Below are 27,666 nucleotides of genomic sequence, written 5' to 3'. Positions count from 1 at the left end.
ATAGACTGAGAAAAAATTATTTAATTCACTGTGGCATTCAAAGGCTACTGCCGGCAGCAACCACAACTTTTAAGGTGGAACATTTTCTTGCATGTTACTCAGAAAATACAGCAAGAGCTGGATGGAGCAGTGAGTTACAACAGCCCCGCTTGGGGGATCGGAGGATAACAGCTAGCTGGAATAACAGCTACACTTAAATTGCATGGAACCCACATTTTGAAAATGTAATATAACTCTGCTAATGCATTTAAAAAACGTCAGAACGGCTCGTCCGTCATAATCCAAGTGCCCTGAAGCAGCAGCATGCAAAATTGACTTGAAAAGACATAATTTACTCCACTTTTATAGCATAATTTCTCACTGTGGTCAGCTAGCCTGTCCTGCAGATGTGCTGCGTTTACATGGCAAGTTGTGCGAGACTAGCTGATGGCTAGTGGTGTGCTAGTTCTCGAGTCTCGTGCAAGTTGCCATGTAAACACAGCACTCCTGCAATGTTTTTTTTTCTAAATCTCAAACGATTCCTTTAAATACAGTTTGTATAGCTCCCATTGGAACTACCAGCACAAAAAGAAGAGTTGTGTTAATATGCCTGCAAGAGTGACAAGTGAATAGATCACTTACTTTAACCGTGAGGGCGCAGATAACAACAGTCAAACATAGAGATAGAGAGACAGAAGAATGGAGCTGCGGAGCAAAAGGCAGAAAGATCAGTAATTATATATTAATCAGATTCCATTTGTCGATTCATTAATCTGCCATATGTATCTGCCACCCTTTTAATATGAACTGTTGTTCGGTCACACTTCACTGAGAGAACCAATTGGCACTTATGCACCTCACAATGGCAGGCGCTAGCTTTGGTAATATCTGCATGTATTTCCTTGCCAGGGAAATGGTATGAACCGAGGAGAACGCTGAAGGGAGGAGGAGGAGGATGAGATTGAGATCGATGAAGAACAAAATGGAAAACAAGTTTCTGAGACGATGACACAGAAGACAGACAAGCAGACAGGCAGACTCAGACACTCTCAACCTATTGACACTGCTCGGTTAATGTACCTGCGCATCTCTGCATGTGTGTGTGTGTGCGTGCGTTTATGCAAATGCAAGCGGTGAGATAATTCCGTGTGGGTTGACGTGCCCACACAGTGTGGGAACATCGCTCGGCTTTCACAGGTACAGATCCCCAGGGACGAGGACAGATAGACAGGCAGATGGAGAGACAGTCGATCTTAAGCTGCTTAGTGCAGAGGTTCTCAAACCTGCTCATTCCCAATGAGCAACATATTGATCAGTTTCCAAGTTTCTCCACAGATTCTGACCCAGAAACACCCACCTGAGAGGATTTTTGTCTGAGTTAGCTATGATTGGAAACAACCTATAGATTTCAGAGATAAAACTACAGAAAAATAGCGCAGGTTCTTCTGTGGAGGGCTTTAAACAGATGTAATGTTGGGGAGACATTCGGCACAGTTTAGCACTTTGATAAAGTCTCTCTGGAAATGCTCTAAGATAGACAGACTGTGGAACAGACAGGCAGGTGGATGGCTGAAATTTGAACTGACAGGCTTTTAGGGAGTCACATGAAGGCTTCTGGGAGAACACTGAGGCAGGTCTGAGGAGGCAGGTCTGAGGAGGCAGACAGGTACGGCTCAATTTCACTCATGCCATTTTGCATTCCCAATTCCCAGTTCAAATTAAAGCGAATGCTTAGGAGTAGACACAAAAACAGACAGTAACATGGCAAGCAGATGGAGAGACAGACAGACAGATGTAGCCGGCCAGACAGATGCAAAATGGCCATCGTAAAATGGCTGCAGAGGGGAACTATGACATCGACTAAAAGTGAAAGGAGAGGCCAGACAGATGGTGAGGGAGGCAGATGGGAAGATGTATGTTGGCAGATCATACAGACAGACAGTCCTGAAGACTTTTTACAATATGAAGTGTTCAGAATGTGACGCCTGACATGAATTAGATCCAATACTCCTAGATGTGACTTGAAAAAAATCTGCTGGGACATTACTGGAAACAACCATTGACATGTGTGTAGAATAATATTGTATGAGACTTTATCAAGAAAACTAGATTTCAAGTCTGATAGATGTGAAATGTGTCACAAAGGTGAAGTTTTATTCATCACGATTTAGAGCAAATTTCACTTAAAGAAGACCTATTTTCATCATTTTCATGTCCATACTTGTATTTTGGGTTTCTGCTGATAGTTTACATGCTATAATGTTCAAAAAGCACTTTATTTCCCTCATACTGTCTGTGCTGGATCATCTGTGTTCACCTGAGATGCTCTGTTTAGTTCCTGTCTCTTAAAGACCCCCTCCTGAAAAAGCCTGGTCTGCTCTGATTGGTCAGTGTTTCCGGGTCTTCCACATCTCACCATCTCTGGGGAATGACTGTAACAGAGAATAGTGGCACTTTCTAGTGTGAAAAATCCCCAATAATATCTTGTAAACACAACCATATCTGTTCCAGCAGGAATATGATCCAAAATCAGGAAGAAATTCACAAAATCAGCCACCAAGATTACATGTTTCCCTGACGTTAGCATGTAGCTACATGCAGCAGTGTACTTGCAGCAGGGCACTGATTGTGTATAGTGACACATTCTCCTGTTAAAAATCCCCAATAAAAGCTTCTTAACCAAAATCTTCACAGGCAGACATGTTAGAGTTGGGATGTGATCCAAAATCGGTGAGAAATTAGCATTAGCAACCAAGTTTGACATGTTTACCTGACATTAGCATGTAGCTGCTTGTAGCAGTGTGCTTGGAGCAGATGACTGTATGAAGAAATCGGTCATGGGCCAACGTCAGCTTGTCTCAAAAGTAGAAAAAATGTTGGAAACAAGAGTATAACAGTCTGAAGCCTAAGGTCTTTGGTCACAGAGGCTACTTTTACATGTGTTTACCTCATAATTTAAAACTTTGAAAATAAAGAAAAGCATTATAGGTTCCCTTTAGTGTAGCACAGTGAAGTGTGCTGTTATCTAACATGATCTACAGCACAACAATAGAAGTATTAGGGCTACATATAGCAAGGTTTCATTCTTAACTAAACTGCCTTTATAACTGTTTGGGATATAAAATGTTGTAAAATGCCATTTACAATTTCCCAGAGCCCATGGTAACATATTCAAAGTGCTTGTTTTGTCCAACTAACAGCCCAAAGCCCAAAGACGTATATCGTATTAGACAAAGAAAAGCAGCAAATTGGGACATCTGGAACTTTTTTTGCTTGAAGGGTGACTCAAACAACTAATCACAATGTCTTAGTTGCGGTTTTATTCGTCACATGTAATCCTATAGGGTACAAAAAGAAAGACTCAGTATAGAGACTACACATGAGATCCCTGGTGCATACCTTTACTGACAGGTAGTGCCTCAAAATGATGGCAATAGAGGATATTTTTATCACTTATTTTCTGTTTTTTTCATTAGGCAGATGAGTGATGTTTCTAGATCAGCAGACAGGACAGATATACCTCTGCAGATGCAAATCAGGCCATATGGAGCCACTGAAGCAAAGATGGTCCCAAGTTTTTTGTTTTTACTGAATTTTGTAAGCCTTACATGTGGCAGCTAAAACTTTATGATACTAATACTGTTGTGTCCTGTTCCCACAGTGTGTGGAGATATCCATGGCCAGTTCTTCGACCTGATGAAGCTGTTTGAAGTGGGAGGTTCTCCTGCCAACACACGCTACCTCTTCCTAGGGGACTATGTGGACAGGGGCTACTTCAGTATTGAGGTGAGGATGGACACTTTTTCCAGCACTGTACATACTTCATTGAACATGTCTCTATTTTAGTGGGTGTGTAAGCTCACTGTATTGTGTACAGTATACAGTGAGCTTACAACTAAATCAATGTCCATTATAGTGTGCATTGCCCTGAAGTCTATTATACAGTTTCTAGTGGTGAGGTTTATTTCACTACAGAGGTATACAGTTACAACACCGTGCTGTATTTAATGTATTATAAATGTACGAAAGGTACTCCAGATTGGTACTGACACACCACAGTGTTTCTGAAAATTTACAAAGACCAAGGTGATTTAAAATTCATGGATAATTCAAGGTCAGTAATTACTAGCGAGAGTGTGATCTGCTGCTTACTGAGATATGTGTGGAAACTGAGCGGGGATAGTATGTCCAGCTGTTTGGACATGTGATTCTGTAAAGTAGATCTGAGTGCAGTGGCATATTTTTGTGATTACTTTGTCTGGCAGAAATGCACCACAGATCAGGAGCGTGATTTGAATCCATAATAATAAAAGCACACAGTGAATGTCTTCTTAGCCTTCGTGGCATGAGGGAGGTATCATTGACATGGAGTGAGTTCGGAGGGGAGGGAGCAATATTTAGGCCACCTTCCTAACACACCTCAAGGGCACATAGACAGGGGACTTAACGAAGAGCGCTGATGATACTGTGTAAAGGTGAGAGAACACCGTCTGAGCCATTTGCGGGATTAACAAAATGATGACAATGAAAACATGTTGGCTGATTTTAGACACTAATAGATGTCAGACATAGCCACAGCTGTTTCAATTCATTTTATTTCCTGTAGACTCAGTCAGCACGCTATTATTTGGGATGATTCATGTCAAAAATCCTGTTTACTTCTATCTTTAGATCAGGGTAAGGATCAGTCAATCAATTAATTAATTTGGGCAGGATGATTCATTCAGAGAAGGATATTCTTGTAACAGCTCCATCATGATTCTCTATGTCTCACTCGTAGACAGTTTAAAAGAAGTGGACGTAGCTTCTGGGTCTGAAACATAAAACAAATGGATAGGTGCCTCTTACCTGCATTTCTCCTAATGGCCAGCAGGGGGCAACTCCACTGGCTGCTGAAAGAACCCCAGTAGTACAGTAGTGTAGTACCCCTTTTTTAACTACTGAAGCACATGTATGCTGTTTTTTAAATGTGGGAAAACCTATAAAGTAGGTGACAGACTGCTCTCCCATTGCCAGTAGAGCAGAGCTGTATGTCGACAAGCATGCCTCTCTGTTGGTGTTGTTGTTTTTCCCGATGTGTCACTTTCAACATCATGGACAGGCCACAAAACAGGTTAGCAAACAACAGAAAGCAGCATGGAGGCCAGTGAAAATGTTACAGTGGTTACTTCTCTTTTATTTCTCCTCTTAATCATTCTCCCTCTCAAATTTGGTGCTGACCAAATTTTGAAGGATTTTCGAATGCTGCTGGAACATCATTGCATCATGCTGGCAAAGGGGCTAAAATTAGCATGTCCAACTGGATGTCTTATTTCCATCACTGCTAATTGGAGTCAATAAGTACTTGTGACTGCTGCAGAGTCATTTGTCCCATGGGTGAATGCCCATTGTAACCTTTCCCACTAAATACCAGATGTCAGTGGGGGTTATTGGGGTTTTTGTTCAGTGCAAAAAGGGCTTATAAAAATTAACCCTTCCTTTCACTTGATTTATTACCTCATAAAATATTTTCCTGATGAATTCATGGTCTCAATCTCTGGTTTCAATTTTTTTTTAGTTCAGCACGATGAAGCAGGGAATGCTTCAGTGCATGGCCACCTTGTAAATTATAAGTCACCACTACATCGCTGTCCTCAGATTCTTAGTCAGATCCACCCCTCGCTCCTCCACAGCTCCACCCTCTCGTTCAAATATGGCCACATCTGGGTCCAAAAATCCAAGATGGAGATGGCCAAAATACCAAACTCAAGGCTTCAAAACGGTAGTGCACAGACCAGTGGGTGGTGTCACAGTGGCTACAATCACTTCCTTTTCATAGTCTGTGGTCTTGCTTTTAATTCCAAGTCCTTTGAGCCAGACAATGTAATATACTGCTGTATACAGTCAATATGTGTTTAGGTTAATTTATTACAAGCCAGTATTTATGCTGGCACTGCTTACCATAATGCATTATAAACGTACCCTAATCTCTGAAACTACCTTCTTTTTGTTTTACGCTTGTTTAATGATGTTGTTATTAATGTGCAGTGGCTGATTTCTAACCAGCCTTTATGCTCTCTCCTCCCTGGTCAACCTTTAGTGTGTGCTATACCTGTGGTCACTGAAAATCCTCTACCCAAAGACACTCTTTCTTCTACGGGGAAACCATGAATGTAGACATCTGACAGAATATTTCACCTTCAAACAAGAATGTGAGTAACTCTTGTGTTTTCTCCTTTGTGTCAGTGGGTTACCCCTCACATTTCTGTTGTTCTGCCCTCTTCAACCTCAGCCTCATCATCAATTAGTTGGTTGAAAGCTTTTTAAAATGTTTTTCAGCTGACTCGTTTATGAGTAAGAACCTTGTAAAGAGGGTCTGATATACATGATATAATGCTAAATGACTGAGGCTGAAGCTACACATCCCAGACAAAAAGTTTGCATCCTCACTAGATGATAATAATTCAAGTGGGAGACATGGACATAATTAAACTGCATTGGTCTTGTTTCTGCAGTGTTCTCATATCATAAGAACGACAAGTAAAAATAAAAGATCACAGAGTGTTATTTCATGCTAACATAACCCTGTTTAGCTGCTTAGCTTACATAACTGGACAAGCAAGACAGAGGTTGCTTCACTGTTCATATTTCTGAACAGTGTGTTCCACTTTCACTGTTAGAAGAGAAAAGGCTGTAGAATGAGAACTTACTGACGTGTTTGGCAAATGTAGTGCTTCCTCAGATAACGAGTTCAGCTGTGGATGCTGGAGTGTAAACCTCCCCAAATCCAGCTGAGCAGGACAGAACAACTGTGATGTTAATGTTGGCCTACACTCTCACATAGTAGCATCTAAGACAGGCTTCCCCTCAGTGGGGAAAGACTACACAGTGGATGTGCCATAGGGGGATGCAGGGATGATGTTTTTTGTAGGCTGATGCAGAAGTTAGCATCATCCTGGTTCCCTTGTCAAAAAGCCTACGTGATTTTTCCATTGGATTTTTGATTTAGAAAATAAGCTTTGCAGCAAACCAGATTTTATGATACGTACACATTTTGTGTAGCAAGATAATCCCCACAAATTAACACCACTTTTATTCCATGTTGCGGTGGCGACGTTAAATTATGTGAACTACACTATAGTCGCATAACTTAACGCTGCCACCACAACAGAGGTGTAAAGGCGAGACATTCTGTAGTTTATTTTAGCCACTTGTTAGCAACCCATTTTTAAAGACACCTAAAAGTTTTAAAATACAAGAGTGGGGTATTTCCTGAGGCATTATGTTGCAGAACAAAACGTGAAGGTCTCTTCAGCTTGTGTTAACCATAGAGCTTATTTCAGGTGTCTAACCACAAATCCATTCAAAAAACAGACTGACTTAAAGATGAGGGAACCAGGAATGGTAAAATGCTAACTCATTCCTGCACCACTCTATTGTGAATGTGATTTTTTTTTTTTTTAACATAACCTGTTACCCCACAAGTATTAGCTAGCAGAATGCTCCTTGACCTTGGACGTAACACTCAGTTACTACTGTAAGTAATCATGTAGTTAGCTGGACTAATGCTAACGTTTGTAGCTTATGTTAGAGCAGACAAACACACTGTTTGGTCTATAGGGAATGGGAATTGCAAAGCATCCTGGATAGCCGTCATTATGTGTCACCAATCTAATCATCCGTCAATCATTCATCATCAGAAATTTATAAGACAAATGCCCATACAAAGAGAAGCTCTTGAGTAAGGCAAAGGAGTGATGTATTATAAAATTAAAGTTGTTAATGATATTGAGCCTCACACCTAATATGGCCAAAGGACCTTGACAGCTTGCCACCCATTATGGTTACTGATGTCAGCGCCTGTCAGCAGTTCAAAACCTTTAAATCTTTGGAGCCCCATGTCTAATTTACAAGCAGCTGGGTACAGGACCTTCAGATCTACAAGATAAATGCCAATTACACAATCATCCACACAAAGATAAGCTAATGTTTTGCTAACACAATGCTAACAAAATGTTAGCTAATCATGCATAATTAATCTATGGGTATCTAAAGGCTAAAACAATTACACCAGCCTCTGAAGTCTTTATTTACTATGCATCACTCTCACCACAGCCCCATTTACATGCAAAGAAATTCAATGGTAGTCCTGTGAAGCCTAGTTACAGTTGCTAAGCAAGGATTGGACAACTCACTGCTCAGGGGCGGGGTTTAGCAAACAGTCACTTGCAGATTCATTTTCTGTCATTCAACTAATCAATACATCAGCGACTGATCGTTTCAGCTGTAAAGTTATTTATTTTCTGTAGGCTCTGTTCTCCTCCTCCCCCTCTAGGTTGTGTCCTCCCTCCTTTCCCACACTCCTATCCATCCCCCCTCTCCGTCCTTATCTCCCATTTCTTTCCCTCCTCCTTTCCCTTCATCCTCCATCTTTTCCTCCCTCGCACCTTCGCTCTCTCTCTTTCTCTCTTTGACTCTCCTCGCGTCCTGTCCGAGAGTGGGTGATTAGCAGCAAATTAATTTGGCCCTTAATGATTGGCTCAGGGACTTGCTCCTCTGTGTCTGATTGGCCAAGGGACAAGGAAGCTAATTTCCCCTGGTGCTTGTGGCGAATAGTGGTCGCCCTCAATTACCATCTGCTGTGTGTGCGAGTGTGTGCGAGTGTGTTTGTGTGTGTGTGCACCACAAGTGTGTGCAAGAGCATGTACTGTGACTGCATGTGTGTGCAAGAGCGTCTTCATAAATGTTTAAGTGTCTGTGTGTGGAAGGAGCTGAAAACTGGTGGACGAGCAATAATGAGCTCTTGCTCTACTCAAGGCAGATGGAGAGGTTGACAAACACGCTCCTCACTGTCTCACACACACACAGACAAGTACACACACACTGGCTACTGTACACTGGTACTCCACAACACTGGCTTTGATTTGTGTACGTGCCGTTCTCATGTCCTCACACTCTTCCTCCTCCCTTGCCGTCTCCTATCCTTCCTCTCTTCATCTTACCGCTCTTAACCTCTCCTCCTTCTCCTGTCTCCTCCCATCAATCTCTCTCCTTCTCTCTTTATGAAATTATCATTCTCCTTTTCTCTCACCCCCTCCTCCCTTGCTCGCTCTCATCCAAAATCCACCCTTCTCTCTTCTTTTTTCCTCTTCTATCTCTCTCCTCCAATCTCCTTTAATCCTGTGATATTGTTTTGTGTCAGATGTATTGTTACGCCCATGTGTGAAATGTACTTTAAAGATGCTGCGTGTTGGATGTCTTTATTGATATCCCTGCCAAATCAAAGGAGTTTTTCATAAAGCAAAAAATTCAGCCTCACAGTGACGCCTCTACGCTGCTTCATGCTTATATTTGGGTCAGATTTGGTTCACTGGAAACAGAGCTGGAGTCTTTGCATCCGCATGTTGTCTGTTGCAATACACTATCTACTGTAATATAGAGCATTCTTTCCACCAATGTAGATTTCCTCTCTGAGAAGGGGCATTTCTAAATCATCAGAGAGGAGAGAAACAGGTCATATGGGAGTGCTGAAGAAGAGATGACTGCATAAATTAATAACATGTTATGTAAAAATCCTACATGTAACCGCCTTTACACCCAAGTGAACAAAATTATGTTTTCATAGGAACCGAGCAAGTCTGTCTGAAGCCTTTATATCCGTCCATGTCAAAGCTCCATGTTTGTTTGCTCTCCCTTGCAGTGTGTTTGTGTGTGATATGTAACAGTCACACTCCGAGTGACGGGGACTGACTGTATGTTTTGCGGGGATGGTGGCTGTTCAAAGCATGTCAAAACACATTTAGGTGCTTCCTTTGTCTCAAACCTTGAAATATCTCTCCACCCCTCTAACCACCTCCAGGTAAGATCAAGTATTCAGAGCAGGTGTATGACTCCTGCATGGAGGCGTTTGATTGCCTGCCCCTGGCAGCCCTGATGAACCAGCAGTTCCTGTGTGTGCACGGAGGGCTTTCACCAGAGATTCACACGCTGGACGACATCAAGAAGGTATGAAAAGGCACACACTCACACTGGTTTGAATGAACTATACTGCCCTACAAAGGCAGAGCACCATTAATACATATTTGGTAGTGTTGTGTTCTTGGCAAACGTTTAATTCAAAAGAAGAATCTTTTGGGCAAACAAGCTAAACTGAATTACTTCCTCAAACAACTTGCTCAATTTGCAATTCAGTCAAGCACTCAGTCAGTTGTGAACAAATGTGCAGGGACTCACTCAATGACTCGTCCACTGAACGCACTACACAAGCCCTTTTTTTTTTTTTACAGAATTCGCACTATACTGTAGGGCTGCTACAAAGTCCATGCTTTACAGCGTTGCCAGGTGTACGATAATTATCGTATTTGTACGATAATTTGGCCCTCTGTACGATGTACGATCAATAATAATAAAATAATCCCAAAAAGGCCAAATGTCTGATAATTTGACCATTTCATGAATGTGTAGTTGTAATCAGTATGCCGAAGTTTTTTTGTGAGCCCTGAAGGCATCTGTTCCCATGTGACATGTTTCCAGCCAATCTCACTTTGCTTTGCGTGAGATCCAGGTGACGTTTGTCTCTGAACAATGAGCACGATTGGCTGAAGGGTCAGCTGTACCCGCCCCACGAGGTGCTAGGACCCGTCAGGAAGTCGAGCGAGAATGAGATTAAAAACAGAAGAAGAAGAAGAAGAAGAAGAAGAAGAAGAAGAAGAAGAAGAGGAAAAACAGAAGCAAGGAAAATGGAAAAAAAGTAAACCAAAAAATTAAACACTAGAGTGACTATATTTGCCTATAGCGCATCAGTAGGATTGTTATTTTGGTTATGACGGATGTACAATAATTCCCCTCAAAATATGATACTTTTGAGTCTCTGGTATGATAATCCTACATTTCCCACCTGGCAACGCTGATACTTACACCAGCTTTGCATTTTTACACGGAACCAAACAACAACAGCATCATGCCGCTACAGTGTGTGATTTCAAACAGGATGCCGGCATTGTGGAAGCAAAAGAGGGGTGATTGGTGTAGGGTGACCATATTTTGATTTCCAAAAAAGAGGACATTCGGCCCGGCCATGAGATAGCCTACTTAAATGATACTCGCAGTTTACTCAAAGATACCTTATAATTTTAATATATTTAAAGTTTATATGTATGGATAGAAAATTCAGTTATATTACAAAATAATATCTCTCAAAGACAGAAATTCAGATAGGCCCCTATAGATAGGGGACACATACACACACTAGAGTGTGGCTACCCAATCCAAGCCCGACGGGTCCCGACAGTAGGCCTACCCGACGGACGTATGAATTGTATTCGGGCTTGGGTCAGATTCGGTCAGCTTTCAGTGAAAATGTAGTGTAAAAATAAATAAAATCCTATTGTCTGTCCTGTGTATTGCTTGGGGAATGTTATTTATGTGACAACACCTGAACAGAACACACACAGACACACACTGGCTGTTTGTTTCTACCTTTACCCTCGCTGGAAGTCTCGGACCTTCCACCACCCGCCTCCGCCTTGATTAAACGCTGAAAATAAAAGAGGGAGACAAGTTTTCCTATTTTATCTTATTTTGTTAGGCTATATTTCTTCCTCTCCACTCGCTGGAAGCCTCAGACCTCCTGCCACCCGCTCCCGTCTCAAACACGGAGGTCTCCCTCCCTGCGGAGCACCCACAGCGCACGCCCGGCCTGTTAAATAGCCTGTAACCATAACAACTGTGTGACACAAACTCAGTGCTTTACTAATTAAATAATGTCGGGCTCGGTTCGGTTTCGGACAGAAATATGCGGCCCGTGGCGCACTCTAACACACACACACACACACACACACACACAGACACACACAAGGAAAACTGGACATTATCATCAATTTATAAACACGCCCTGGACAGGACGTGAAAAGTGGACATGTCTGGGCAAAAGAGGATGTTTGGTCAGCCTAGATTGGTGTGACATGTAACACAACAGCGTTGGTCTCCAACATTCGCATCAGCAATGCTTTCTAAACAATAAAAATGGCGCCTAACCTGTCCTTCTTCTTTGAGATACTTGCTACCTGCTAACTGCTAACAGCTACTTTTAAAATCTCCTGTAGTGGGTAGCACACATGACACATTGTCAAAATGTCACACCTGTGCTGCCCATGATCCGGTCTTGCTGGCTGTCCTGTGTCCCCTCTGTTCTGTGCTGTTACTATCTCCAGTGTTGGCTTAAAGGGGAGACAACTCTATATTATACAGAATGGCAAGCGAGATAGCTAAAGCAGAAGCGCTACGCTAATATGAAGCTAGCTGGTGAGATAGCAACTTTTAGCCTTAATGCTAAAACTAAATTTACTTACAGATTTTACCTACCTGTAAATAGAAAGTATCCACTTTGAGGAAGTGACATCCTTGTAGCTGATTCAGTTGGTTACTTCACAAAACTAAATGTGGCAGTAGTTAAATTCAGCCATAACAGAGAAAAGATCAGCTAAACCTGCTAAAGGTAACTAGCATAGTAGATCTCAGCTGATATTTTAGCTTTTGACTTGAGTGGAGTTCATGCAATATGTTGCTGTTATGCTGCTTTTAAATGACATATTCATATATGTAAATTAGTTTATAGTATGAATGAATATAAATATTAATAGTAGAAGGACTGACAGAACATATACAGTAGCAACACATGCAATACTTCTGGTCTATAAACTGTAAATCAAAATTACCATGACCTGGAAGACTGAGAATCTTCACCAACATATATCATCATAGCACATTTTATTCTCTTAAGGGATAGTTTGGATTGTCTTAAGTGGGGTTGTATGGGGTAGTTATCCATAGTCAGTGTACTACATGCAGTATATGTCAGCACGCCCCCAGTTTGGAGTCGCAGGCTGGAGTCCATGATGGAACCTAAGCAATGTAGCCTCCTGCCTAGGATGGGGGTTAGAAACAAAATGAATCATAGCCACCTAAAAAACAATAACATCAGTTTAAGTATACGCTTTATAAGGAGTATTTTCACCATTTTATCTTTCAGTCAGGCAGCTCCTTACAATGGGGAAGCCATTACCGGCTTCAGTTTCCCATCTATGCTCTCGGTCCACCGCTGCTTCGATCAGTTGGTTAATTTGTGTGATTGTGTGACTTTGGTGAACCTGAACTAACCCTTTTAAATGCCAAAATCATACAATAACACATACAAAATAAGTAATCAAGGCAGCAGTAGATCAGCAGCTCCTGTCTTCAACAGTGTTAAATCAATGTTTTTCTCAATGGAGTCTGGCTTTGAAGAAAGTGATATGACAGCTTCACAGCTTTATTTTCCCATTAGAAATCACTGTCAGATGAAGGTGAAGCAGGGATAACACTCTAAATATAGTATACAATTAAAGTGATATTATTGGTGGCACTTTTTTTAGGTTACTATGATATGTTTTGTTTCTGACCCCTCCACAGCAGTAGATTGCTTATCTTCCCTGTTGGACTCCAGCCTGCCTCTCCTGATAACTACTGTATGTAATACAGTGGCTATGGATGAGTACCCCATACAACCCCAGTTCAAAATATCTGAACTATCCCTTTAAAGAAACAAATTAAAACGGACAAGAAGCTGAAAGAACACATTTATGTTAGTGGACACATTTTTCTTTTCACTCTGAACTGTATTTTTTAGGCATTATTCGCATTCTATTGCAGTTAGTTTTGGGGTTAAAATCAGGCACAGAAGGAAGAAAAAGAATGAAATTACAACTTCTAATTGTTTTCCTGCCAGACTGAAAACTTGAAACCCTTTTTCTCAACTTCACTGCCTCTGCATTTACTGCTTTATACATAGTAGCAACATTTATCACACTTCTCATTGCCGGGGGAAAAATAAATTTAACGTTACATGTTATCAGCTTATGTGTAACACTTAAACACACCCGTGGTTGCAGACATAAACACACACCGACTCTTATTTATGCATACGTATGCTGTCAAAGCAGAGAATCCATAAGAACCCAGTAAAACCAGTGCACCAGAGACCCCCACACATGCTGTATGTATACAGTTCACACAGTAACACAGAGTACAAAGGCACACACATGAAGACAGACACATGAGGACACACACTTCCTCATCTAATGGCAGTGTTTCCATGGTGAATCTGCTGGTGTGACATCTTCTCCCTCCTGTGTGGTGAGGGTTGCCATGGAGATGCTCTGCTCTGACAGTATGTGTTTGTGTGTGTGCATTTGTGTGTGTTTGCTTTTCTTTCTCCTCTGATTTATCCTATATGTGCTCTTGTGTATGGGCTATGGTTCATAACACTTCTAAAAATATTAGGTATCTGATATGTTTTTATGTGTTTTGTGTGCGTAATGTTTATATTTCTAAATGTGACTGAGCATTTGTATTTCTGTAAGCTTATATTTTTGTGTGTTTCTGTGTGTGTGTTCCTTGTATGTCCTAGTTGGACCGGTTCAAGGAGCCCCCAGCATTTGGGCCCATGTGCGACCTGCTGTGGGCCGACCCCCTGGAAGACTTTGGCAATGAGAAGACCCAGGAGTACTTTGGCCACAACACAGTCAGAGGCTGCTCCTATTTCTACAGGTACTGGACAGCATTACTCCTCACAAGAACCAACAAAAAGAAATATTACATAAGAGTCCTGATAATATATTTTTTTTTAGAAGAAAATCAAATGGAATGTGAGTGACTAAAGTTTGATATCCTTGAAGCAATAGATCCCTGTGCTTATGAAGCTCAGAGATATGAATTTACCTGATATCCAAACAAGCCAGAATGAATGCAATATTCAGAGATAAAAAAAAATATATATATATATATTCTTTCAAATTAGCAGATGAAACATGCAGCCAGAAATACGACTGATCCTCCAATGTGTTCCTCCTCTGCTCCTTCGATGTGTTTTAATGACCTGGGAGCCATGTGATGGCCCAGAGTTAGGGAGATGTGACTTTCATGTACAAATCAGGAATCTAATAAGTTTGGTGGACTTCAGTGTATTGGTTTGGGATGTTGGTGATGAGAAAAGAGAAAGAGAGATGCTTCCTGCACGGTTACGCCACATCCAAGATCCAATAACAATCACTGGGATTTGTACAAGACACAGAAAATCTTGGCCAGTTTACACACACTCACACACACATTCAGCGTACGAGCAAACACATAAACAAGGCACATTCACAAACACACACACTCACACACACAGAGTTCTGTTTCAGCATGAAACGATATCCCACAATCCCCAGGGAGATTGCACGGTTCTGTTGCTATGACGACTGGCTACTCCTGCCAGATATGGAGTGATATTAAGATACAGTGAGAGAAAGAGAGGGAGCGCAACATGGGAGGAGGGTGGTGGTGGTGGTGGTGGTGGCGATGGTGGTGGGGTAGAAGATGAAAGATGGGAATGAAGAAATAAGAACGGAGGATTGTAAAGATGAAGAGCTGAGGTTGAAAGACAGGCGAAGCATTGGCGCGGTCGTAGCTGCGCCCCTCAGTGTGTAGAATTCGGTGTTATGACATGTTTTCTGTGGAGAACACAGTTGTTTTCTATGTTTAGCAGACACAGCATCAATCGACCAACTAGTGTACACTCAGCCCCCACAGCACTGAGGAGGCCATAAGTCCTGCTCAGGCCTGCCTTGTGCAAACTCATGCCCCCTGCTGGCCCCAGTTAGATATAACACTAGAACACGAGAGGCCCACTCATCTCCCACTGCTAGACTTTAAATACTTCCATCTGTTTTGAGGTTTACAGCGGTCTTGATATAATAACATGTTTGCTATGTAAAGGGTTTTTTACCGGATCTTTTCAGATGATTATTCTCCTACATTTTCATTTTCCACTGCTTCACTTCAGATACTTGCTCTCACTCTCTCTCTCTCTCTCTCTCTCTCTGTCCCCAGTTACCCAGCAGTGTGCGAGTTCCTACAGACCAACAACCTGCTGTCAATCATCAGAGCGCATGAAGCACAGGATGCTGGGTAAGCTGACTGACTGTCGCGGCTCAGTCCTTCTCTCGGCTTAAAAGAGAGCACCATTTAATTTAATGGCTTACCTTGACATTTCGTGTTCTGAGCTGTTATTTTTCTTTGTCAGGGAATTGGCACATTACTGGGGAAAGAGGTTCCACGATTTCCTTCTGTCACCCTTAAAACTGTGTTATTGGCATTGTCAGAGTTTGTCTGATGGAGAACACCAATAGCCTGAACAACATTCAGGTCAACTAACTCATCTTTTGAAAACAGAATGGGACGGCAAAGAGCCATGTAGGGTTTGCACCACTAGTCTAAATAAAGTAGTGGGGGTGAAACATAATTTTCTGATCCACAAATCCACTCCTGGCATCTGTTATCTTAGTGTAAATCCTCTAAATATAATAGTGCTGCCTTAATTGCTGCATTATCAGTAGTGCTGTCGCTGTGGTTTGTGCTGTTTGGTGAACCCATTAACAGTATTTTATCCGTCATGCAGCTGGGCAGTCTGGGTAACCGTTGGTGAACTTGTTCAAGGGCTAGCCAAAAGACACAGTAGTTTATACCTCTAAATAGTACCAAATGTATAGCTGAAAATTGCTGACACTTTAAGAAATGAAAGAATAAAAACTGGCTTCATTCACTGAAATAAGCAGCAGTGTAGAGACAGAATGAAAAACTTACATAAAGTATACTCATAACAATCATAACTAAAAACACTTAAAGGGGACCTATATACCAAATCACTGTGACACCACTTCCAAACATTCACTGCCAGGTAAACAACTAGCAACTGATCTTTATTACAGAGATGTGTGAAATCAGTTGTCATTTCCAGCCATAACTGTAATGTTTAGATATAATATATATATATATATATATATATATATGTTTAGATATATAGTTACACACTGTAGTTTCACCTATCAGTCGTGCTTATTTTATGTATTGTGTTGCTTTGCTAGTGTCTTTGATGGCACGGAAGCTAAGCAGTGTACTACAGTGGACAGGGCTGCAGCAAAATGTATTATAGCTACCGTAAAAAAAAAAAAAAAAAAAAAAAAAAAAGTTTAAGTGCCCGCTATATTTGGACCATTTTCCCTTTTCCTTACACACAAACTGATAGAGGCAGTGGTAGACCAGCACCTCCCGTGTTCTGCAAAGTAAAATTACTGTTTTCGTGAATGGGTTCTAGTGGCTTTGAGAGAACCATGAGCTGTTTTTTAGATAGCTAAAAACTAACCAATTCAGGCAGCGTTTGGTCAGCACCATTTTGTTCTATGCATATGACGTGGGGGTTTTCTTCCAGGAAGTTATTGGAAACAAACATTGTGATTGGATTATCATGCTCATTTTCAGTTTCATACTTGTGTTTTGGGTTTCTACTAGAACACGATTACATCCTTTATTATTCAAACAACACTTATGATTTAACATACTTCAACTGACTCTCTGTCTGAAACTCACTGTTTCACCCCCTCCCAAAAAAGCCCAGTCTGCTCTGACCAGTAAGTGTTTCTGGGTCCTTCGCATTTCTGCACCATCATTGCAGCCGGGAAATGACTTAAATGTAGTATAGTGGCTCTATCTACCAAGATAAATCCCTAATAAAATCTTTTTAAACCATAATCTTCAAAACCGGATATCCTCCAACAGGAATAAGATCTGAAATCAGGGAAAAGTTACTAACATCTGCAACAGTGATAGTATGTTTCCCTGATGTTAGCATGTCGCTACATGTAGCAGTGTATGTACACTTGCAGTAGTGTGCCTGGAGCAGATGACCATACAGTAACTCACAGGGTTTACTTTTGCATATGTTTACCTCATTATTTGAAACTTTGGCTACTTTTAATATGAACATCCAACAATGTTATGTTATATTATGTGACAGAAAATTAGGAAAAGCATAATAGGTCCACTTTAATCTTCTCCCACAATATAGTTTACAAAGCAAATGAGGGACCTCCTCACTGCTGAAAAAAATTCAAACTGATTGTGGATGGTGGTAAAAATTGCTCCAGGAACACCTCAGAAAACAAACAAACAAACAAACAAAAACTCTTACCTTTCTGGAAAATTTTGGTTCCTCTTTGTGACATTCAGTAACCTTTTGAGGCTGCAGTTTGATTGATGGACAACAGCAGTGCACTTACTGAGTTATAACATAATATTAAATATGTTGATTTACTGTACAGCATACTAGCCTATAAAACAGTACACTGTAAACATTTGTGCATTGTACATAATAGATCACAGGGAGAAATGTAAAGTCTGTGCCAGTGTGGTAGAGCAGTGTAACAGGCAGCCAATCAGGAGCCTGTTTGATACAGAGCTATTACCTTGCCTTGATTCGACTGGCTCATGATCAGGGACAGTGAATGGTGGCCTGCTGTGGACAAAGCTTGTAAATATGTAGGGACCAAAACAAGAACCAACCTTGTGCTGATGATAATGATTGAATAATCGATTTGGTTATACACAGGTTCCTGGAGAGAATAACATCCCTGACAACGCTGCAAAGGACACTAGAACACCATGATGAAAATCACATTAATAAAAAGACAGCCACCCAATTCTGCTGCACACCTAGATTACAGTTGTTTATAGTAAATAACCAAAATTCTTGATTACTGATGAGTTTGGTAATTAGTCTGTCCTCAAGGGACCCAGCTACTACGGGCTGCTTATACGTGCTTTGTTTGTGCATAAAAATGAAATGTGCTCTTGTGTTCATTATCATGTCTAATCTCACTGGGTTCTTTGCATGCATGAAACTAATTGCACCCAGACTTGTTTTTATTGTGACTAAGTCACTAGATCTGGGCCTAATTCAAAATGTAAGCTCTGAGCTGGCAGCTTCACTCAAACACTGGGGGCTGTCAGTACCCTGCAGAGTGGCACCCTGTCATTTTGCCCACACAGATCCTTCTTCATTTGTTTTTAAATGCGTGGCTGTCTCGCCTTCAACCAGTCTCTGTCTGGTTTTAAAGACCTCTGAAGCAAATCCTCCGTTTTCATCCACAACATGTTTTTTTTTTATTTATATATTCGTGTAGCTGTAATGTGGGTGGTTTGTTTGTCTCTCTTTCCTCAGGTACCGTATGTACAGGAAGAGTCAGACTACAGGTTTCCCCTCCCTCATCACAATCTTCTCCGCTCCAAACTACCTGGATGTCTACAATAACAAAGGTCTGATACACACATGCGCACACACACACACACACACACACACACACACACACACACACACACACAGAGCTGTACACACACAAAAAGCTCAAATGTGAGCACTGGTGCAATCATTTTAGACTCAACAGCATATTATTCTTCATCTAAGACTGAACAGAAACGCTTAAAACACATTGATATAAATAGTGTGTGGATGTGTGGACTATGTGTGTAGTGAATCATGTTCTTCATTTTAGTATAACTGTATGTTTAACATGATGTTTGGAGATTAATATTTTAGGAATAATATTGTCTGATATCTGACCAAATTCAATAATCTATATGTGCGTGTGTGTGTGTGTGTGTGTGTGTGTGTGTGTGTGTGTCCAGCTGCGGTGCTGAAGTATGAGAACAACGTGATGAACATCCGTCAGTTCAACTGCTCTCCTCACCCCTACTGGCTGCCCAACTTTATGGACGTCTTCACCTGGTCACTGCCTTTCGTGGGAGAAAAGGGTATCACATGCACACACAAATCCTTTATATAGACTCTTCTACATACAGAACATCATAATCAGAACATTAAAGCGGCAGGTTGTCGTCAGTGGTGCTGTAATATCCAAAGGAACACTCCTTTTGGTGTGGAAAATCCAGCACTAGACTGAAATGCCGGTTAACACAAACCTACTTCAGGCTAAATTGTGTTGGTACTGATTTAAGACCTGATTTAAATGTGAGCTGTTTGAGCTTTGGTGGATTTTATGCTCAGACAGATCACCAGACTGTGAAGGAGCTCAAGGATGATGAGTCCAGCTACCAAGGCTGCCATGATTTAATGAAACACTTTTGATTTTAGATTGGTCAGACTGGTGTAGTGTGAAGCAGCAAGAGAGTCACAAAAGACAGAAAGTCAGCCCTTACAATTTCATTTGGAGGCATAAATCTAGTATAAAGTACTACAAAAATAGCAGTTGTCATGGATAGGGTTGGGTACTGGTATCAGGAACTTGGTACTGGTATCTAGTGGTACCTTTCTAAGGTGCTTTAGTATCTCTGTAATAACAAAACATACAAAAGCATCCAGTAAAGTTGTCTGTGCCTCACGTAAAGTATTGTCTTGCATGGATGATGACTTCATTATCTCCAGCGCTGGCTACAGGCATGCTAACGTTAGCTGTGGCTGCTGCGGGGACTTTGCCTCCAGGCTGTCAAACACAATACACTCTTTAGCTTTAAATATATTTTGTGTTAGACCGGGTGTGTCCTCAGGTTAGACGTGTTGCCCTGGCCAGCTTTGCATTTCACATTACAAATATTGCAGCAAGTGTTGTCTGCATCAAGTTTTGACAAGGGAAACCACACAGGAAAGCTTTAGGTTCGCCACTGCCCTTACACACTGTGACTTGAACAGGCTGTATGGGTGACATAGTCTGGCTCTCTCTTTTTCTCTCTATACTCTACATTTCTCTCATCCAGATGCAATGTCGAGTATTGAAATTTGGCATCAATTGATTTAACGGTAATCAGTGCTCTGTAATAGCTACATAATTTGGTCAGTACTCTTACAAGTTTGGCACTCAACCCTAGTCATGGATCAGTTTGCACATTTAATAAATTAAGCCAAAAAAGTCTGACGCAAAAATCGAAATAATGTCTGTAATACCACTGCAAATTATAATCATGATACATTTCCATCAAATGGCACTCATGTACCAACTGTGCAACTGTATTCTTCTGACAAAGACGTGAGTGCTCTTAGACTGACAGAACTTGATGGTCTGTGAGCTATCCTCTTTCCACTTTTGTCCTGTCATGAACCTTTAACACCTCCTTAACTGGACAGAAGTCCAGTCTGTGCTGCACAAAGCAGGCACAACTTCATCTTGAATTCTAGCTTTGAAAGGCAGAGATGCAGACGGCAATAACATCCTGTCTGTGTCCCTGCGCTAGATCTCACCACTCAGCAAACACAACTAAGGTAAAAACACTAAAAGGGATAATCTCTATAAATTTCTTAGTTTTAAAGGAAGATCATTTTTATGTACTCTACATGGTCTCAGTAATATTCTCTAAAAATAGCAATTATATCAGCTTAAAAAGGTGTACAACCCCTACTTACAGGATTAGGGACTCCTGGGTAACCACAGTTTAGTCAGATTTGAGGCATTTTATGCCTTTATTGGGCAGCAGTGGAGAGATGACAGGAAATGAGGGGGGAGTGAGAGAGACAGGGAATGACACGCAACAAGCATCCCAGCAAGGCTCAAACCGGGGTGTTGTTGTTCTTGCTTGGTGTCTTAACCCCTAGGCCACAAGGGTGCAACTATGTTCCTGATTAAGTGTGTGTCTTTGTGTCCTGCAGTAACTGAGATGCTGGTCAATGTCCTGAGTATCTGCTCTGATGACGAGCTCATGAATGACGGAGAGGAGATCTTCGATGGTAAGAAACACTCAACATTGATGTTTAAGTCATGATTCAAACCTATGCTTGTGTGAATAAATACAAGACTGAAATATAATTCAGTAATTACAAAGATATCTTGGCAATTTGTTTTTTTATGATGACAGCACGTTAAATCAATGAGTTTGTGTTTGACTCTTTTTCCAGCCAGTGCAGCAGCAGCCAGGAAAGAGGTGATCAAAAACAAGATTCGAGCCATTGGGAAGATGGCTAAAATGTTCTCTGTTCTACGGTGAGCTGAGTTCCAATTGTACGCACTGCGTGTGAGTGTGTGTGTGTGTGTGTGTGTGTGTGTGTGTGTGTGTGTGTGTGTGTTTACCGTATGCCTATAAATGCTGTATTTCACTTTAGGAGAAATTAATCAGAAGTCACCTGCCTGGTACTTTCAGCATTCCGCAAGCATGTTTTTTTGTGTTTGCAGGTGCACAATGAGGGGAAGTGTGTAATTCTCTGTAATTTTCTCTTTTTATTCACACACAACTGTCCCACACACGCACATCATCTCTGTCTGTCTCTCAGGGAGGAGAGTGAGAACGTGTTGACCCTGAAGGGACTGACCCCTACAGGCATGCTGCCCAGTGGAGTGCTGTCTGGGGGCAAACAGACCTTGCAGAGCGGTGAGTGTTTAACACACTCGCACAAACACACTCTCAAACGTAACCCTGGACACACCTTCAAAGGCAGAACTAAAACACACACAAGTACACATAGACACAGTTTAAATACCTGCTTTGGACCATCCTCCGGTTCCTTCCTGCCCTCTCTTCTCTTCTCCTCTGCTCTTCTCCTCTCATCCTTCTGCCTCACTGATTCGCTCACTCTCTCCACCTCACCTCACCAGCGCTGAGGATACTAACAGCCTGCTGGTTGTGTGTGTGTGTGTGTGTGTGAGAAAGCAAGAGAGAGAAAGAGAGCTAAAGAATGATAGAGAGGACATACAGCCAAAGCGTGTGTGAGGTGTGCGTGGGCTAACAGCAGCTACTGCTAACACCAGGTGCCCTCTGAACCTGCCATGGTCTCAGTGCTGCTCTGAGGGCCTCACATGACTAAAGCCTGAAACATGTCTCTGAGTCAGCTAATTTGCAAGTGTCATGCGTCACTTGTATCAGTGTCTGCCGACACAAAGTGCACATACATTTAATGTATATGTTGGATTTACCAATCAGAATGCGTTTTTTTTTTTGTTTGTTTGTTTCTTTGTGTTCTATTCAGAGACGGGCATCTTTGCTTTTAATGTATAGGGTTTAGTCAAGAGGTAGACAGGATGAGAGATGAATCAGAGACGTAGAGGTTTAAATGGTACGCCCCTGGGCCATCATGACGCTGCTTATCAAATATTTGCATCGATATACCTCGCCACTAGTTACTCTTTGTTCTCCTTTACTTCCTGTGTTCAAATTTCTGGTTTGGTGTTGGACCAACACAGGCACTGCCTAAACATTTTCGGGCCGGTGTTTTTTTTAACTACATTTAGTGGAGATTTTTATCTGCGGTCGCCCTCACTTGCGTCCTTAAGCCGTCACATTTAAACGGAACTGCACAGAAGCATGTTTCAGCCTTCACTCCTTTCTTCTTCTTCTCCTCCTTCTTTCTTTGTACTTCATCTACTCTCTCGACCCTGTCATCTTCTCTCTCTTCCTGTCCTCCTTTCTCTCTCTTCTTCTTTTCTCCTCCATCATCCTTCAGCTACCATTGAGGCCATTGAAGCCATCGAGACAGTTAAGGACGCTGAAGGTAAAATCCCACTCATTTCACTGTGTGTGTGTGTGTGTGTGTATGTGTGTGTGTGTGTGTTGTGTGTGCGCACATACGTTCCCTGTGTGTGTGCGTGTGTGCAGCATGGCTGCGCTCTCAGCCACCCATGCTCATAAGGTCATAGATTTTCCTTACCCACGACGCACCAAGCTCTTCTAACCACATCAGCGCTCACAACATAGCCACCATATTTAATCACACAAAACATGCACACACATTTCTCTTTCCATCTCTTGGCAAACAGGAAACAGCACTACACCTTTTCTCCCAACACACAAACATTTATTCATGTCTTTTTCAGCACATGGCACGTATCACACACAACTTTGTCTTGTACACACCATACACGCGCAAGAAGAGCGGGGCTGTGGGTGGTAGTGGGTGTTGTGAAGTTGGGCAGGGTCACTCTTATAGTCTGCAGTGTGTTACTGTCTTTTCTTGATATTTCATAGGCACTGTAGTTGTGTAGAAGATAAACATGCAGCCAATCTGTTTCTCCACAAGCAGAACAAGAGTCACCTGTTATGATAAAAGTAAATTAATGCAAAGTGTTAAGGGAATATTTCTAATAATCTTACAAACCAAACCTCAAAAGTTCTGTGGTAAAACTCAGCTATTCACTGTGCTTTTGACCATATCCCATGGCCTTCTTCAGTAAATGGTCACATCACCTAAGCAGAGCACTTCAGTAATGCATTAACAGGTTCTGTACTGAGCTCCTGTGATGACTCTTCTGACTGAAGCCAGAACAGGTCTGCTACTGAACAGATTGTGATCATGGTATTTGTGTTTAGTGTATTATAAGCTGCGTACACAAGCTTTGTTATTACTCTGCACGCTTCTGTTAACTGTAGTCTTTTGTGTTTGTAACTTTTGTGCTGTCCTGAACTACAGTCCATAATTTGTTGAAGCAAATAAATTATGGGTATCTTTTGTGTTACGTTTTTCTGTTACGTACTATTATTTGTAGCTGGGTGTGAGGTGTCCGCTGTGTAGGACAGTGGTTTAGTGGTGTGTAGCTGCATGTGTGCAAAGGTAATATGGCAGTAGTTGTTGTTCAAAAGTGGCAGCGATCTCTGCTGACAGACCTCCTTATCAGTGCAGGAGCATCTGTCAACACAGAGACCACAGATCAGCTGATCTCAAAGCTTCAGGTTGGAGAGGTTTTACTCATTTTGGTTTAATTAATTTTGATAAGTTGTTACCCCAATTATTCTGCTTTTATTTGGTCCACTTTGAGTCTAATTTAAAGGGGCACTCTGGCTATTTGTTATTGCCCTGCCATAAATTTGGGGGCTCAAAAGGGACTGATTAAACAATTGTTAAATATCTGAAACTGAAGCAAAAGAGCTGGACATATGCTAATTTTGTTATCCTTATTGTGGGTCCAGATCCAAAAAGAGCTGGATCCCATATTTCCCATAATGTAACCGATGGCATCTTTTTGTCAGACCCTTCATGCTTGGTCAATACCCATGTCTTTAAACTCTATATCCCCATTTCACAATACCATTGAAGGAACAGTTTGACATTTTGTACCTTGTTTATTTAATTCGTACACGGACAGAAACGTAAAGACGGCATGTTGTAGTTTTCCAGGAAGTCACTGTGCCAAGAAATAGTTCCAGTATAATAAAACCACAGTGCTGTTTTTTTATGGATCAAACAAACATGATTCAATAGCTGTGTCCAAACAGTCCATCCATTCCTTCAGCGCAATGCATGATAAGATGTAGTGCTTGGTTTGTGACGTTTGGTTGTACACTACCTGAATGAATTGTTGTATACTCTATCCCCCTATTTCCTGTCTTGATGCTAAGCTATGCTAACAGCTCGCTGCCACTTGTTTTAACTTTACCATACAGACATGGGAGATATCGGTCTTTTCATTTAACTTTATGCAAGTAAGCATATCTCCCAAAATGTTGAACCATTCCCTTAAGCATTTGTGTCTCCAAGCCAAGATTACCTTGATGACATCATAAACTGATGTGCATGTGTAGAATTGGCAGAGTGCCCCTTTCAAGAACAAGTTTGAGTGCATCAGCATATTATTATTCATTAAACTCGCTGAGGAAGAGGAATTGAGACAAAGCTGAACTTCATTATCACAAAAAAAGACAAATTTGCTAAAGTCTAACCCAACTTAAAATATGGCCAAAAGAATCAACCTGGCAGATATGGAAAACCTGACATCTGACTTTTGTCCTTATCTTTAATTTTTACGTATTGGTTACAGAATGTAATGGGGAAAGTGGTAACCTCCAGAACAAACGGCTGAATGTCAAAAACTCTTCACATAGGCTAAATATGTTTTAAGGACTTATGAACGACTGCTTCTGTGCAGCTGTGCTTTGTTCCATACTCTGTGTCTCATAACGGCTTATCTAGCAGGTGTCTCAGACTACTGATCTAGGATCAATGGCCAGGTCGCACTGACTGTCATGTTCACTGTGAGCTATGAGGTCAAACTAATCCTAGCTCAGCATTCAGACAATAGATGACAGTAGCTGATGTGTGTAGATAATGGTGCAAGAACTGTGTTGATTTGCATATATGACAGAACCTTGTTCATCCAAACCCAAAACGTCCCTCTGTTAAAGGAGCACAGTCAGGGTCATAAGCATTGAAATGTCCTTGCTGGTGTGCTCAATTGAAAGCATTTGAAAGTTGAATTAAACCAGACGGATCGCCATGAAATGTGTGCACATGCACATTTCATAAATGAATAAAATGTGGTTTGGACTCTTCAATCCATTTCAGCGCTCTGAATATCTCCTTCAAAGCTCCCAGGGGTTTGGATACACAAGATTCTACTTAATGTCTGGTAAAATATTAACTCTGTGTGCATGTATGTATGTTTGTGTGTGTCTGTGTATGTGTCCGTGTGTGGGTGTGTGCCTGCCTGTCTCCGCAGCCATCCGAGGCTTCTCCCCGCAGCATCGGATCAGCAGTTTCGAGGAGGCCAAAGGTCTGGATCGGATCAACGAGAGGATGCCTCCGCGACGTGATGCCGTCAACAGCGTGGGCCTGTCAATGGGCCGCATGAACATGGGCGAGCCCAATGGGACCGACAGCAACAGCAATATACAGTGATGGACATACCCTCCCACATACCCAGACACATACCTGCAGTTACAACAACTCTCATATGGTACCATATTTATAGATACTTGTACATAGGCATATATACACAAGAAAATGCACCACACAAACATAGTATTACATACACTGAATGGGCTACAGACAACATCACACACACATGCAATCTCTCACACACACACACACACACACACACACACACACAATTATCTACCCCATTCCCGTTGCCCTCAGCTGTATGTAAAGGCATGAGCGTACCCGGACTATACCACCAAAGGCTGAATCTCTTCACTGAACTGATGGGCCCTATATAAAGAACTACAACTCCCATGTACCTGCACAACAACAGGAAAGAAACAACAAAAACACTCCCCATGCAAAACAGGAGGAGCTGCTGTTACACACACCATGTATGTTGGGGATCAACAGTGGGTTGACAGTGTCAGCATGACATGGCTGTCCGTGGTGTGTGCTGTGTCAGGCGGGGTCAAGAGTTTGCACGGAAGATGGGGGTGGCAATCAGGGGCGGGGGCGTTAAAGATATGTATGCTTCTTTTTCCTGTTTGCAAACAGGGAGTGGAACCAAACTTGCGATAGGTTGATTTTATAGAGTCGTGGATATGCCTGCCTGCGTGTGTGCACATGCTTCAACATGTAAATGTCCGTGCAGTTATATTTGAATATGTGTTTGCAAACACGAGCTGATCTCGCCATCAGCCAGCGAGAAAATTTTTGATGTGTGGTGTGGTATCTGTTGCCAAGAGATGTGTGGAGATAATCTCAGCTGCAGTCTAATCTGAGCCCTCGCTGTCCTTTTCTTCTCGGGAGGAGATTCCCGTTTGCTTTTGTAGCACTACACTGTAACCATCCTCTACTTGAAGTCAAGTGGAGCCCCCCCCCCCCCCTTCGTTGCCCTCCCAAAAAAATATTAAAAAACAAAAAACTCTGGTCCCAGGCCAGTTAGCTCTCTGCAAAGGATTGAAACTGGGCCAGGATCAGATGTGAAACAAGTGTTTCTCCCCACCTGTTGTGTGTAAATAGGTTACATAAAGAGGTTTTATTGCACATGTGATGAACACGGTCATGAGATGCAAGATGCAGTATAGCGAACGTAGGATGCTTTATGGATGAGAGGGAGCCGGGGGGAGTTTAAATGTGAAGTCATACTCTATTCATTCTCTTTCTACATCCTCCTTTCTTCCCGTGTTGCTGTCTGCTACCACACAGCAGTGATGGCCGGG

General features: G+C 41.8%; 1 protein-coding gene across 3 annotated transcripts in view; it reads left to right on the top strand.

Moving 5' to 3' along the window:
• Positions 1-27,273, top strand: part of ppp3cb (protein phosphatase 3, catalytic subunit, beta isozyme) — a 43,827-nt gene extending 16,554 nt beyond the window's left edge. For 2 of the 3 annotated variants that reach the window (XM_049585572.1, XM_049585573.1), the window contains exons 3-14: positions 3,641-3,765; positions 6,059-6,170; positions 9,818-9,963; positions 14,405-14,544; positions 15,868-15,945; positions 19,034-19,128; positions 19,498-19,623; positions 21,470-21,547; positions 21,716-21,800; positions 22,088-22,185; positions 23,255-23,302; positions 26,241-27,273. In XM_049585572.1, coding sequence (XP_049441529.1) covers positions 3,641-3,765; positions 6,059-6,170; positions 9,818-9,963; positions 14,405-14,544; positions 15,868-15,945; positions 19,034-19,128; positions 19,498-19,623; positions 21,470-21,547; positions 21,716-21,800; positions 22,088-22,185; positions 23,255-23,302; positions 26,241-26,419 — 1,310 coding nt within the window. In that variant the 3' untranslated portion in view covers positions 26,420-27,273. The remainder of the gene's footprint in view (positions 1-3,640; positions 3,766-6,058; positions 6,171-9,817; positions 9,964-14,404; positions 14,545-15,867; positions 15,946-19,033; positions 19,129-19,497; positions 19,624-21,469; positions 21,548-21,715; positions 21,801-22,087; positions 22,186-23,254; positions 23,303-26,240) is intronic. The other variant, XM_049585574.1, reaches the window with a different exon arrangement.
• Positions 27,274-27,666: the final 393 nt, after the last annotated feature.

Source organism: Epinephelus fuscoguttatus, linkage group LG9, assembly GCF_011397635.1.
Source record: "Epinephelus fuscoguttatus linkage group LG9, E.fuscoguttatus.final_Chr_v1".
In the NCBI taxonomy this organism is placed as follows: Eukaryota; Metazoa; Chordata; class Actinopteri; order Perciformes; family Serranidae; genus Epinephelus; species Epinephelus fuscoguttatus.
This window is presented reverse-complemented; position numbering and strand designations above follow the sequence as displayed.